The sequence below is a fragment of the Aedes albopictus genome, chromosome 2 (assembly GCF_035046485.1).
Source record: "Aedes albopictus strain Foshan chromosome 2, AalbF5, whole genome shotgun sequence".
Taxonomy (NCBI): Eukaryota; Metazoa; Arthropoda; class Insecta; order Diptera; family Culicidae; genus Aedes; species Aedes albopictus.
Window position 1 is genome coordinate 390,784,190 of NC_085137.1, and position 16,138 is coordinate 390,800,327.

The 16,138-nt window shown below is 42.2% G+C and overlaps 2 protein-coding genes across 2 annotated transcripts in view; both read left to right on the top strand.

The window, feature by feature from the left end:
* Positions 1-16,138, top strand: part of LOC134288404 (uncharacterized) — a 250,015-nt gene that overhangs the window by 13,671 nt on the left and 220,206 nt on the right. The window lies entirely within an intron of this gene.
* On the top strand, positions 9,084-15,093 carry LOC109400594 (ankyrin repeat domain-containing protein 12; the record flags this gene model as incomplete). The annotated part of the gene is made up of 2 exons (XM_062848500.1): positions 9,084-10,000; positions 13,197-15,093. Coding segments are annotated over 2 exons (2,313 nt in total), but the record flags the coding sequence as incomplete, so codon positions are not given.

Sequence of the window (16,138 nt, forward strand, 5' to 3'; positions counted from 1 at the left end):
AGGGGGTTCATCGAAAGGCAAAATCATAATGGACGAAGGGTATATCCTCCTCCTGATACTGAGCGTTCTGGACCGCAACACAGCTGTTCCGTCGGTAGGGACGTAGGGACGTGCTCCACATTACCATCGCATGTTTCATCAGCCTGATGACGTTCTCGTCTACCTTGTTACTTACCTTACCGGTCAGGCTAAGGCCGGGGTGGCCTCTGCTGTACATAGTAGCCGCCTCCATTCCACTCGGTCCATGGCTGTTTGTCTCCAGTTCCGCACTCTTCGTAGGGTCCGCAGATCGTCCTCCACTTGGTCGACCCACCTAGCTCGCTGCGCTCCACGTCTTCTTGTACCGGTCGGATGACTCTCAAGAACCATTTTAGTCGGGTTGCTATCCGACATCCTGATGACGTGACCCGCCCACCGTAGCCTCCCGATTTTCGCGGTATGGACGATGGTTGGTTCTCCCAGCAGCTGATGCAGCTCGTAGTTCATTCGCCTTCCCCAAGTCCCGTCTTCCATCTGTACTCCGCTGTAGATGGTACGCAACACCTTCCGTTCGAAAACTGCAAGGGCGCGTTGGTCCTCTGCATGTAGGGTCCATGTTTCGTGTCCATAGAGGACGACCGGTCTAATCAACCTTTTTGTAGATGGTTAACTTCGTGTTACGTCGAACTTTATTCGATCGTAGAGTTCTGCGGAGTCCAAAGTAGGCACGATTTCTTGCCACAATGCGCCTCTGAATTTCTCTACTGGTGTCGTTGTCGTCGGTCACCAGTTAGCCCAAGTACACGAATTCTTCAACCGCCTCGATTTCATCACCGTCGATATGAACTCGGGGTGGCGGGCGCGGTGATTCCTCCCTGGAGCCCTTTGCCATCATGTACTTTGTCTTCGACACATTAATGACTAATCCGATTCGCCTGGCTTCCCTCTTTAGTCGGATGTACGTTTCCGCCATCGTCTCAAATTTACGAGCAATAATATCAATATCATCGGCGAAACCAAGCAGCTGAACGGACTTCGTGAAAATCGTCCCACTCGTGTTTATCCCCGCTCTTCTTATTACACACTCCAAATCAATGTTGAACAGCAAGCACGAAAGACCATCACCTTGCCGTAACCCTCTGCGAGATTCGAAGGGACTCGAGAGTGTCCCTGATACTCGAACTACGCACATCACTCGATCCATCGTCGCCTTGATCAACCGTATCAGTTTATCCGGGAATCTGTATTCGTGCATAATCTGCCATAGCTGTTCTCGATCGATTGTATCATACGCCGATTTGAAATCGATGAACAAGTGATGTGTGGGCACGTTGTATTCGCGGCATTTCTGCAACACCTGGCGGATGGCGAGCATCTGGTCCGTTGTAGCGCGTTCACCCATGAATCCAGCCTGATATTGCCCCACGAACTCTCTCGCAATCGGTGATAGACGGCGGCATAAAATTTGGGAGAGTATCTTGTAGGCAGCGCTCAGTAGTGTGATCCCGCAATCCAACTTGTCGCCCTTTTTGTAGATGGGATACACTATGCCTTCCATCCATTCCTCCGGTAATACTTCCTCCTCCCAAATCTTGGTAATGACCCAGTGTAGTGCTCTCACCAGTCTCCACCGTATTTTAGAAGCTCGCTTGGTAGTTGATCTACTCCAGCGGCTTTGTTGTTTTTCAACCGGCCAACCTCCTCCTCAATCTCTTGAAGGTCAGGGGCCGGAAGTCTTTCGTCCTGTGCACATACTCCTAGATCTGTTACCACGCCACCTTCGGTACTTGCAACGTCGCCATTGAGGTGCTCATCGTAATGCTGCCGCCACCTCTCGACCACCTCACGCTCGCTCGTGAGAATATTCCCGTGATTATCTCGGCACATGTCGGCTTGTGGCACAAAGCCTCTGCGCGAGCGGTTCAGCTTCTCGTAGAACTTTCGTGTGTCCTTAGCGCGGTACAGCTCTTCCATCGCTTCGCGATCCCGTTCTTCCTTCGTCTACCTTGTACAACTGCAATATCTTGAGAAGGTACGAGAAAGGCTTGTAGTCGATGTACGCCATCTCTCTCGTTTGTCGGGTGAAGATCACTGCGTCCAGATTTTAGAACTATTGTGATATACCCTTTTGCTGTGAGGTACGCAAGTTATCTCAGTAACATATTTGTCACTGAGATACCTAGGTATCGACTGAACTCAAGACCATCTATTATTGATGAATAGAGATCCTGAGTTACAGTATGTGACTCCCCCATTCTGGCGAGACTAGCTTTATGAAGCCAACCACGTCCTTGGGAGATAAGATCCATATGTCCGCAGGCCCTAAAAAGGGCTTGCTGAGAACTTTGAACCTACGTTGAGTGAGTGCACTGCAATAGCAGAGGATGTGTTCTGATGTTTCCCTCTCCTCGTCACAGAAGCGGCAATTTGAGGTTTGGATTGCTCCGATCTTTTGTAGATGGTATCTGCAGGGGCAGTGTCCAGTTATTAGACCGGTGTAGATGTTGAGATCCCTTTTGTTGAGACCTAATAGTTGTTGGGTTTTCTTGGGGTTTATCGTTACGAGCCTTTTAGATTGGCTCGTATGGGGAAGTGCATTCCAGTTTGATGTGATTTGACTGACCATATATTTGTTCAGTTCCATTTTTACAGAGCAGTCTGAGATCCCGCAGAAGGGCTCAGGGCCAATGAACCTTTCATTAGATCCATTTCTGGCTAGCTCATCAGCAATCTCGTTTCCCTCTAGACCCGTATGTCCTGGGATCCAATATAGGTAGACTCGATTGCGTATGGATAAGTTTTTCAAAGCCAGAATGCATTCCCACACTAGCTTTGAGTTACAAGTGTAGTTATTAAGCGACTTAAGTGCCGCTTGGCTGTCAGAGAAAATACATATTTTTGCAAACCTATACTTTCTCCTCAGGCATAATAACACGCACTCTAATATTGCATATATTTCCGCCTGAAATACTGTGGGCCACTGTCCTAAGTGGACAGAGATTTTTGTTCTAGGGCCATAGATTCCGGAGCCTGTCAGATTATTCATTTTCGAACCATCTGTGAAGAAATTTATAGAGCCTATTGGAACGCTGGGTCCACCTCCTTCCCACTCCTGGCGGGAAGGAATGAGCACATCGTAAGGTAAGTCATAATTGACTACCGTTTCCATCCAGTCACTACAAATTCCTATTGCGGGATTTATGGCAAATTCATTTAATATGCTGAGGTGACCCGTAAGGTCTCCCGACAGCAGCGTTTTTGTTCTCTTTAACCTTAGAGCACTTTTTTCCGCTTCCAGCTTTATGAATTGATCTAACCGGGGCAGGTGAAGCATTGCGTCTAGGGCCAAAGTGGGTGTACTACGAACTGCACCAGTGATCGCTATGCAAGCGGTGCGTTGGATTTTGTTGAGCTTCGCCCTTGCAGCAGCCTCATTAGTTTTAGGCCACCAGACAAGGGAAGCGTAAGTAGTCCTGGGACGAACAATGGTTTTATATATCCACATGATCATACTTGGTTATAGGCCCCATCTTTTACCCAGGGTTTTTGAACAAACCCAAAGTGTATTGAGACCTTTCTGCACAACTGATTGGAGATGAGAGTTCCAATTCAGTTTTGCGTCGAGTATGACACCTAGATATTTTACTTCGCTTGAATAAACTAGTTGTGTATGATTAAAGAAAAGGGGTTTCAGTTGGACCTTCCTCCGTTTGGTGAAAGGGATAATGGAAGTTTTTGTAGGATTTATGCCTAGTTGTTCCTTATGACACCAGGAAAAGTGTGATTTAGGGCAGATTGCATTCTTTCCACGATAACACTTTCGAATTTGCCTCGTACAATAATGACAACGTCATCAGCATATCCAACCACTTCGAAGCCTCTTCTCTCTAAGCTGTCTAGAAGTTTATCCACCACCAGTGACCACAACAAAGGAGAAAGCACTCCGCCTTGCGGACATCCCCTTGTTGCTTTAACAGTAATGTATGAACCGCTAAGCTCAGAGGAGATTTTTCGATTAGCTAGCATAGCATGTACCCAGGTAACAATGCATGGGTCGAATTTTCTCCTCAACATTGCTGACCCTATAGACGAATAAGAAGCGTTATCGAATGCGCCCTCAATATCAAGAAATGCTACAAGAGTAATTTCTTTTGCATTGAGTGTTTTTTCGATCTTTTGAACTACCGTATGTAGTGCCGAGATCGTAGATTTTCCACTTTGATAAGCGAATTGGTTTTTTGACAAAGGCATTGCTTTCATAAATTTGTGATTTATGTACTCGCATAGTACCTTTTCCATAATTTTGAGCATTACAGAGGATAAACTTATCGGCCTGAATGCTTTGGGGTGGGTTTTATCCCTCTTTCCTGCCTTCGGAATGAAGACAGCCCGGATTTGACTCCAATCGTTGGGTATATGCCACAAAATCAGACTCGCCCTAAAAATCTCAACCAAGGGTGGAACCAGTGTTTTCTCCTCTTTTTGGATCAACGCTGGGAATATTCCATCCATGCCAGGAGACTTAAATGGCTCGAAAGATCTCACAGCCCTCTCAACCCTGGCCCGAGTGAAAGCTTCCTTTGCAACCTTTATTGCGTCTTTTTTAGATCCAGAAACCCATGATTGGATCTCTTGTGGATCTGAGACAGCAATTCCAGTGTCTTGGTCGCCGATGCTCGACTCAGGGATTGAATCAGGGAAGTGGATCTTTAACAATTCGCTCAGTGTATCGCTAGGCTCTACAGTGAGCGAACCATCCGTCTTTCGGAGGCTACCCACACCATTGGAGTGGTCTTTTGAAAGAGTTTTTTGGAGTCTGGCCACTACGGGTGTATTCTCTATGCTTTCACACATTAGAATCCACGATTTCCGTTTGGCTGACCTTATTTCTTTGTTGTAGTTCGTCAGGGCCTTTCTGTATAGGCTCCAATCGCCGGTTCGCTTGGCACGATTGAATTCCCTACGCGCAGTTTTCCTAAGCTTCTCAAGAGTTTTATTCCACCATGGAACGCCATGCTCAGGATCTTCTTCCACAATCTGCTGTGTGCAGCATAGGTGTCTCATGTTCTATGGGAATCCATCTTAACATGGGACAATTATGCTGCACACGGTAGCAATGACTGGATCTATGATGACCTGATCTTTGCACCTTGCGTGTTTTTGCGACACCCTTTTTGTTCCTCGGCCATCACGTTGTTGGCATCGCAGTGGGCTTGTATCCTCCTCGCTATAACCGCAGCACTTGTACATACGCTATTATTCCGACAGCACTTTGTACATACTGGAAAGGCACGTTACTGTCTGTACTTTGCTGGACAGCTGTGTTTTGGTCCTTTGGCAGAAGTTTAGTGACACATAATTGTTTTAAGTATGCTTCCTGAATCCTTCTAGGTTGCTTTTAGAATCCCTCTGGGATGCTTCTAAATTTATTATTAGATGCTTCCAGAATTCCTTGTGGTTTGCTGCCAAAGTTATTCTCAAAATCATCAGGGTTACTTCTGGGACGCTATCATTTTTGTCATCGTTGTTTTCAGTATCTTTCTGGGGTGCTTCCAGAATTTTAAATTTGAACGCATCCCATAAGAATTCTGAAACCCATTTGGAATCCCATCCCAGAAGGATTCTGGAAACATCGAAGGATTTTAGAAGAATTCCATGAAAAAAATGAGAGCATTCCAAAAAGTATCTGAAACAATGATTAATTATAATAGATTCTTCACCAACTAAACGAAGTTTTATGCCATATCTACTACTGGGTACTCGTTTAATCATCTAAAAATGGTCAGACCCTCACACATAAATAGTGAATGAGAGTATTTAGGTTTCATAGTATCATAAACGCGCTTTGTCAAACAGCAGACTGACTGACCGTAAGGAAAGGGTACACGCCGCGCCCGCAGGACAGACTAAATAAACAAAAATTGTCTGCTGTATAGTTCAACAACACTGCTTTTGTTATTTATAAATTCGAATTTGCGCTCTTTCAACGGTTCCCAGCGTAGCCTGCCTTCCTACTGCCGAGTGCCGATGCCGCCATTCACCATACCACACTTTTCAACACCCAAATAGCTTCAGTCCGACGGCGCGGCGCTCCATGCACTCTTTTAGTGTTTTACTTTGCCCATCGTCTTAAAAACATCCAAGTTTGTTGTAGCAGCAGCAGCAGCAACAGCAACCGCCAATCCGTTTCCCATTAGGCCGAACGGCTTACTTACCCAAATACCTACAGTAGTAGTGGGTAAAGAGAAGCAGGTGGCACGAAACACGAGTCGTATGAAAAACATTGACGACAAAATGCGGTAGGTTGGGAAACGGTAAAGCTAAACCAATGAGAAATGATAGATGGGCCAGTAGTATAATTTATTGTCAATGAACGAAATTATAAAAAAAAAAAAATGGAAAAATATTTAACGGATCACGATGAATCCCGTCATTTCTCAACCGATTGATTTCATTTTTCTTTGACGAACTACATTTTGAAAACTACTGAAAAAGTTGAGTTAGAACTATTCATATAATAGTTACAAGTGTATTTTGGCAACAAAAATGCTCCAAAACTAAAACTTATGTAGCAAAAAATGCTAACGTCATATTTCCAGCCTCGGAGGAATGGATGAGAGCACATCAATTGATGAGCTCGTTTCATTTAAAAGTTTTATTGTGACAATTCAGTTTATTTCTTTTTATTGTGAAGTATTTAGACACTTTACTTTGATAATCGTAAACATATTTCGCTACAAAGTTGCTTCTTGAGAATGGTAAGCTAATCACAGACTCCATTTGTTAATACAATGTGCAATGTTGAATATTCTATAGTCTATCACGGAGTAGCATGAGCATGAGCATGATTGACCGCCCGCGGTTGCTCCTCTGTTATTGCAAGGACAACTGCATTTACACAAAGAATTAACAGATGATGCTTGGGATTAGCTTTCTCTTCATTGTGTAAATGCTGGAATCCCAATACTTTTCAATAAGCAATACCAGCGCCGGCCGCGTCCGAATGCAGGTCAATTGAGGATAGGGAAGGAAGTGATGACATGATTCTCGCTTAGGCCAATAACCGAGGAATTCTCTGCGTTACTACGAGAAATCACTAGGAGTTTGGACAGGGGAAATGGAGATGTGTTGAGGATTTCGTCGTGGTAAACGAGTGTAATGTTTTGATTCGTGATTAATAATGCGCTCGCGAAGAAATACCCTTCTAAACCTTGGACGACGAACGCGATCTATTGTGCCTCAAAACTCACCTTACATAAGCTATTCATTCGCAACTAAGGAGAACACAATGCTAAACCCCGACGCATCTGTAGTTTGCGTTTCCGCGACAGACAATGCTGAACGCGATCGATTCACAAGTATTAACAAAATAACACGTGATAAATAAATCAGAAAGATCTTACCGCATGGTTCGCCGTCTATCTTTTACCGACCCTCTCTTTTTCCAGTATTTCATGCAACATTTATTTGAGTCGAAACATTTATTCATTTGGACTAAAATATTACAAATGTCGACACCGAAGATGACGAACCATTCAAATTTTTGTGTACATGCAAAAAATGAAAGAATGAATAACTTTTCAATATTTGTTAGATAAATACACAAAAACCAGAGCGGAATTGTATAAATCCTTTAGCATTAATTATAAATTGGATAAAATGGAACGAGCTCACCAATAAACATTTTTCGTCCAGTGTCCAGTGCGTATGTGCTGCAGTATCTTCCACTAACTGGCCTCTTCCCCGAAATCACACTAAACCGCTACAACTACACACGGGTACGACGACGTGCACATTCAAATTGACGACGACGTCGACGCGGCCGGTCCGAAAAAAAAGCGGCCTCTTCACTTTGCCTCCAAAATCACACTAAACCGCCCCGTACGAAGATAAGCACAGCCAAATCGGCGACAACGACGACGCGGCCGACCTGAATCCACTACATTCCCGAAAGCCCGAAAACACATCTAGATTCGTCGCGGCAGTGCCATTTTTCCATTCATCTTTACCTTAAGAAACCGCGACGGGAGCGTCACACAATTTTTTTTTTCGACGGTCTTCGTTCTTTTGTGTTCTTTTTTGTGTTCCGCGGAGAATGCACCTCATGCAGCACATCATTTTGTTCCTTGCCCCTTCACCATAGCGTCCAATGGGCGCTCGACGAAAAATTTTCACCTCCTTGCTATTATTCTCATTCTCTACAACAAGATAACACTTTTTCGACCACGACCGCACTTTAGGTTGATCCCACGGGGGTGCTACGGTGATCTGATTTTGTTGCCGCTTATCATGCGCAACCAGAGCACACTAATACCAACATTCACTCAATACAGCAGCGGGAGAAAATAAGGAAAAACGCACTTCGGTGAACAAAGTTTACAAAAAGAGGTATTGTGTGACTTTTCACAAACAATTATCACTCTCTGTAGGAACTTTATCTAAATATCGACACTCTCAAATTGAAAATAATCAAATAATGCAGCTTTTTCATGATCAACACTTTTATGAGATCTAATGTGATGTGAACGTTTTGCACCGATATCCCTCGTAAAAAGGTAAACATTCAAATTTCACGACTGTGTTGGTGAATTATTTGGCTGGAGCATAAATTTATGCTCCACGTAAGGAGGCACAATCCAACCTGTCAAACTCCATTCTACACGGAGAAACTGAAAAACTCAAAATTAGGTACTTTTAAACTCAATTTTGAGTTCTTTTTCATCTCCCTTTTCATGCGCTCTTTCTGTTGTTGTCAGAGAGTGAAGAGAGAAACAGCCCAACTTTTGCAGTTCCGTGCGTCAAGCCAAAATTGAGTTTCTAGCACAGTACTCAAATTTGAGTGAATACAACCTAGTCAAAATTTCGGTTGGGTGGAAAAAACTTAAAATTAGGTATTTTTTTCACATGGAAGCAAGCGGGAACAACCCAACAAAAACATCGATTCCATCAACTCAAAATTGGCTTGACGCACGCAACCCCGAAGTTGGGTGGAAAGAACTCACTTTTGGGTAGTTTCGTCTCTCCGTGTATAGTCTATCACGGAGTAGCAACTACAAACTATGATCGTGCTCATATGATCAATTTAATTATCTTTTCACAAATAAATATACCTTTTAACATCTCAATTTCTTCTTACCATTGCAGATAATGCTTCCAATCGTGTGCAGCAGCAGCTGAAGAAGCCATCGGATGGCGCCGGAGGCAAAAAGAGCTCCAACCAGGACAGCGATGCCGACGAAACCAGTAGTGGCGGTATCGGCGGATCGAATGCTTCCTCGGCCGTCAACAAAGACGAGGATGATATCTACGAGTTCAAGTCGACTCCCAAGGATTCCAGCTCGAGCTCAAGCGATGAAAAGGAAAGCAACAGCGACAAAAATGAAAAATCTTCTGGCGATAAGGGTGGTGCCAGTGGGGATGCTGATGCCAACCAGAATGCAAGTGGTGCCCCGAGTGGAGCCGGTTCCGGTGCGAACAGTTCCAGTCTGTCGAAGCGACCGTTTTCGGAAGTGAATGACAATGCTGATGACAGTGCCGGTGCGTCGAATGACGATGACAACAAACGGAAGAAGCGAAAGGACTCGGACACCACTAACAAAGAAGTTACAAAGAGCGCTACCGGTGGCAATCGGGGCTCCGCCCCCAGACCGGACAAAAGTGGCAAATCATCTGGGCCGCCGTCGAAGAATCTCGGTCTCAGCGGTAAAAGCGCTCTAGACCGAAAGAGTCCATGTGCGAGTCCCAAGCCGGCTTCGAACGCATCGTCATCGACTTCAACGAACAAGGCATCTAGCAGCAATGCAGCAAACGATAGCGACGCCGAAGGTGATGATGCTGGAAGTAAGGGCAATGATTCCAACTTCAACACCGGAGGTGGGCCAAAGGTACCACCTCTGAAGATCGTCATACCACAGCAAAGCTCGGGCGGTGACACGGAGACCGGCGGTAGCTCCCGGAACGGTAAAAACGCCTCGGCGAGAAGTCATCCCGCGTTGCCGTATGTGGTGGCGTCCTCGAACAGGTGAGTGTGATCGTTTTACCATTACAAATTGAAATAATGTTAAGGACAGACTTGTTAGAATCCTAAAATGGCCGACTTTGGCACCTACTCACGATTTCGAAAGCAAAAAACTCTTTGTAAACTAAACCAGCGCACCTGAGCTTCTTAATTTAAGCTTATTTACGAGTGAGCAAGAACAGAATAATAAAATGCACTGTTGGTTGAAGCTTGCTTCTTGAAATTTGTGCGTCTGAAGTTCTGATGCACTGATGAAGCGGGATTTTAAGACGTTTGTCGTTAAATAGACGAGAGTAGTGTGAAAGTGTTCGTGAGAAATTTCGTACACACTCCTTGGGCTGGAAACGTGATCCTTATCTCTACGATCTATATATCATTCTCCGAAAACGATTGCTAAAATTCATTTTCTCGAAAATATATTCCGTCTATAACTGCGACTATTGTGGGCACTGCTGCAAATGTCATTTTGACATATCTAAATTCAATCACATACAGCTATTTTCAGAAGTTTAATCTAAGAATATGGTATATGAAAACGTTGTTCGGCTAGACCAGTTCTACAAGAATGTCACGGAAAACAGCTCTATTTCAAATATTTAAGGTAAATGTCATCGACTACCTTCGAAAAATGCCGATATATTCACCATGAATTACAATTGCAGGGCTGTTACAGGTGGCGCGGATTTTGCGTTTTTCGCGGTTTTTGCGTTTCGCGCGGATTTGGCGCGTTTTTGCTAATTTCGGCGCGGTTTTTGCGGAAATGGTTTTTAAATGCACTTACTTGAAATATATAGACATTGACCTCAACACAACCAGAAAAAATAAAGAATATTTTCAAATTGGAATTAGGTATGAATTTTGTGATTGAGTAAAACTAATGTTAGTAGTCGCTAGCTAGGAGTGGTAGATAAGTTGCACTGTACTGAACGCTCAATTTTTGAAAACAGAGAAGTTCCTCTTATGAATTTCGTAGTCAACCTCTTGAAGCCATATCGCCTTAACCATCATTTTTTGGCTAAATTTTTCTATAATTTTTTTGGACGGAACTTATTTAGTAATGTCCGAGGCTCGAAAAACACTGAATCATGGCAAGATTTTTGCAAAAATTCCTAGTTTCTTGGTGATTCTGAAATCAGCTTTTTCTGTGGAATTTGCAAAAAGACGTCACTGGAAACTTTGGATAAACATTTAATTGAATTTTGTAGTTAAATTAGTAGAATCTCGTAAAGAAACCATTGGTTTTGTATACTGTGTTACTTCACAGAGAACAGACATCCAGACTAGAACAAATATTATTCGGAAAGTTGTGTAAGGATTTGAATCTCAACTTGAGTAAGGTTGCAAACCAATACACGATGACAACACTTACGCCACCAAGCACCATATTGCCACAGTCAGTGGTGAATTGAAACATTTCAAGTGGTGAATTCAATTAGTATGGGAAATTAACCGATTGCAGCGCCACGCTATTGCCACTTGTGTTGCCGATTTCAAATGGCCGTTAAATTCCTTACACAGTTTCGGAATTGGACTTGGATGTCTGTTCTCTGTGGTTACTTGTAGAACATCTGTCGAATCGATTTTTGTTAAAAACTCTAATGGAATTATCCGAAAAATATGTAAACTTATGTTGTCAGGGTAAAATTTATCTTTAATTTCCTGTCGGAGCATTCGTTGAGAGGGGAGTGGCGAGCACAGTTAATAAAGGGTAGAATTTTTGGAGGATATTTTTAACTTGAAAACTTGAAGCTTTGGAATCCTATGGAGGACATTCTTGCTGAAATCTTTACTGAATTTCCAAGGATGTGGTGTGATCAGAAACTCTTATCATAAGTTTCTAATAAATTAATACTTCTCTACATACCTTTTGCTCAAAGGCAAAAACATTTGCCTGAATTTTTTTTTATGAAATGTTTCCTATTTAATAAATATCTCCCTTATATATTATTCCTTCGATCTTTTGGAACTTACTGCAGTTTTTATTGCAGGTTTTCTACCATAATGTTGGTTATAATTATTTCAAAAGATTCGTCAAGAATGCTCCTTTTTGGAACTGTTTCAGAGAACAAGTAATTCCATTCTCGTAAAAAAGTAGTCACCCTGATTGACCAGCAATCAAAGAACTATTTATTCAAAAATTGTTATTCCAATTTAAAAGAAACTAACTTGTTTGCAACATTTTTAAACTCTTGGTTGATGTGGAAGTTGCATTTTAAGTCATGAATTAATAATAGTTAAAATCGGTTTTAATATTAGAAATGATCTTCATCTGGAGTGCAACAGAAACCATAAATAGTTGAAAAAATCAACTCATAAAGAGTTTGAGACATCAAAATCATATTTTTTTTGTATTGGCGCGGATTTGATGACCTCGACGCGGATTTCAAATGGCTTGGTGCGGATTTTGCGGTTTCCAAATCGACACTTTTGTAACCACTATAGGTGCAAAGGAGCCGAAAATTTAAGGAAAATAATTGTTTAAAATAGGTTTTTCGGTAAATCCTGAACACAAAACTGAATTAATGTTATTAATTAGTTATGATGCATCTATTAAAAATGTCATTTGCAAGCTTTTTGTTTGAAATAGTGCTAAATTGGCACTACCACCACTATTGGTACTACCTCCACTAAGGGAGCTTTTACCCTATGAGTATACTCATTATCAAATTTTCTTACTTGTCACTTTTATTCAAAGAAAAGAGGATCGGTGAAAGATTTTTTCCAAGTTACCTTGAGCATATTTTAATCGCTTATCTTACTGAAATCGGAGACTCTTACAAAGAAATGTTTTCATAAATTTCAACACAACAGAACAATTCTACATGAGTCAGGTAAAAAAAATCGAGATGAGAAATCTACCTAATATTGAAGGGTAGATTATTTTGAGTGATAGGAAAATGCCTTACACGTACAGTATAGCTTTCTTATTGGTACCTAAAGGTCTGGGTAAGATTGTTTATTTAGGTCTACCTAATTGCAATAAATACTGGTGATATATGCGAGATACTATACTACTGTTGAACTTGCTTACTTATATTTTATTCGTTCTTTGGAGGATATCAAACAACAAGTAACAATGTTAAAGCGATATAAGCGTTCTGGGAAATTGTGGTACGCTGTAGAGAGGTTAATATTAGCATATCATAATATCTATCTTTGATTTGATTATTAATATACCTTTTCTATTCACATTTTCCAGCAATGACTCCAGCGCTGACAAAGAGAGTACCTCTTCGCGATCGGCAAGTCCATCGGATTCCAAAAGCTCAGACGAGAAAACAACATCAAAATCCAGTGACGAAAGAGCCCAGTCTCGGGTCCTGCGTAGTCACCGTGGCGGCAATGCATCGGAAGGAGGTTCAGGCCGCAGCAAGGACAATCAGGGAGACCGCTCGGTCGATCGTTCAAACAATTCTTCGCCACAGATGCAACAGAGTAGTGCAGCACCCTCGCCTGCGTCCACAAGCGGTGATGCTACTGGAACCGGAGGCAACGGAGGAAATGGTGGGACGAGTAAGGATAAAGACAGAAGCACAGCCAGCCCTGCGGGAAGCAATCAGAAGGATAATGAACCGGAAACCGGTTCAAGCAGTGGCACCAATCCGAAGAGCCCTCCTACCTCTTCCAGCTCCGCTACTACAGCTGCCAGTAATGCCAGTAGTAGCAACAATACTACAAACAACGCCGGAACCAGCTCTACCCAGAGTAATCAATCCAACAGCGCCCCCTCTACTTCAACACCTTCGGAAACTGCTGTTCATCCTAGAAAACGAAAGATCAAAACCAGCAAAGATCAATCAATGACGGCTGCCGCGAGCTCCTCTGCTCCTTCCACATCTTCATCCGCTTCGACATCGAACGAGGAGAAAAAGGAAATCAAAGAGGAACTGCCGGATATTCATCCGCACGATCAACCGATCACCAATTGCTATAAAATGTTCCTGAACATCCGCCGGCAGATTGAACGCCGCCAGCAAAATCTCTTCCCGGTGAAGCCGAAACCCCCTCAAGGTTTTAAGGATTACCTCCTGAATCGACGCACCTACGCTCTGGCGGGAAAAACTCCAGCCGAAGCGAACATACAGTTCCCAGCGAATCTTCCCCCGCAAATGAAAGATATGTTCACCACTCAAGAGACGGAACGTCACAAGCTGAAAATGAAACACATTGTCGATAAGGAGAAACTTGTGCTCTCGGTCGAACAGGAAATTCTTCGGGTGCACGGTCGAGCAGCACGTGCCCTTGCCAATCAATCCGTCCCGTTCTCCGTTTGTACCATCCTGAAAGACGCGGAGGTGTACAACATCATAACGCCCGAACAGGAAGAGAAGGACCGAAATGCACGATCCCGCTATAATGGTCGACTGTTTCTCGGTTGGCTACAGGACGTGGATGACAAGTGGGAGAAGATCAAAGAGGAAACGTTGCTGCGGCATCACAATCAGGCGGAAAGTCTGCATGCCGTCCAGAAGATGGACTGGGAGTGGAAGATGAAGGAGAACTCGCTGTGTGAGTTCAAGGCCAAGCCGGTCATCGAGGAGAGCCACGTGCCCATTGTCAACGTGAGTGACGATTTTGATCTGTTGCCTGCCTAATCCAGGATAGGGGGCGGCTAATGATTTGAGGGAAAGGGTGCGCCACTTTTTTGAACTTACAGAAATAAGAACGGAATCACGTCAAAGTGGAGCTCGCCGGAGTAAGATATGTAGATGATATTCATGTTAATTTTTTAAGGAAATTTAAATACTTAATAGGCTTATTCTTACAATATAGAATATGTCTTTTAAATATTGAACAAAATAACAAAAAAAGAAGTCATCGAAGAAAAGTCTGTCTGAGCTCTGTAGATGATATTCATGCTAGATTCATATTTGAAAAAAAAACTTAGAATACGGTAATGAGACAGAGAGTATTGCTCTTACATATTGAACAAATTAACAAAATTAAAAACGGAATCACATAAAAGTGAAGCTAGCGGGAGTGAGATGTGTAGATGAATTTCACGTTAGATTTATAAAGAAACTAGAATATCATAATAGGCTTACTCTTCCTTAGAGATTACAAATAAATGTATACCTTTTACATAATGAACAAAAGTTTGTCGTGAATATATTCTAATGAATCCGAAAAATCCGAACGCCATTCAGAGATCCTTCAAATAGATACATACAGGGGGTGGCTTAAATGTTTGGGATAGGCAACTTTTTTTCTCCCACAAAAAAATTCAACATGCTCTAACTTTTGATAGAGCGCATCAAAAAATCTCAAACTTTGATTGTTTGTCAACCTATTATATGCGCAATGTGCATCATTGGTACAAATTTGGGCTCGATTGAATAATTTTTCACTAAGTTAGAACTTAGAACCGTTCGGGTAAAACACTATTATTTAGGCAACCAATTTTTTTAACTGTCATATCTCGGAAACCAGTAAACCGAATTAAATGATTTTTTGAACGTTTATCAACAATATATTCAAACTTAATACAACGTTATAAAGTGTAATATTTTCTCACGGCGAATTAAGTTATACCGGGTTTAAATTTTTACCCATATAGAGGAGAAAATAAGTCAAATTTACAATACCTACCACACAAAAATTACTAAATGTGTTCTTTCTTCAATCTGAATAGGCTCTAATATATCTGATTAGAGATAACTTGAGAACAGAAGTGGAAAATCTTTGAACATCAACACTAAAACTTATTGACATTGACGTAAAAAAATACATTTTTTTCGAGAAAAATCCAAAATGTGTCAATCTATGATAACTTTTTTCAACGTTCAAAAAGTACCTATCTATGTTTTAATAGTTTGTGAAGAATTTATATATTGTTAGTGTACGTTCAAAATTTCATTCAATTCGGTTCACTGGTTTCCGAGATATGACAGCTCAAAAATTAGCACATATAATAATAGGTTGACAAACAGTCAAAATTTGAGAATTTTTTATGCACTCTATGAAAAGTTACAGCATGTTGAACTTTTTTGTGAGTGAAAAAAAAGTAGCCTATCCCAAACATTTTGGCCACCTCCTGTACACACTCAAAACAGATTCGCGGGCTCGGCAAAATCGCGCACAGCCGTCTGCTCAGCAAAATCTTTATCTGGTATCTCAGCAAAAAGTGACGATTGTTAGCTG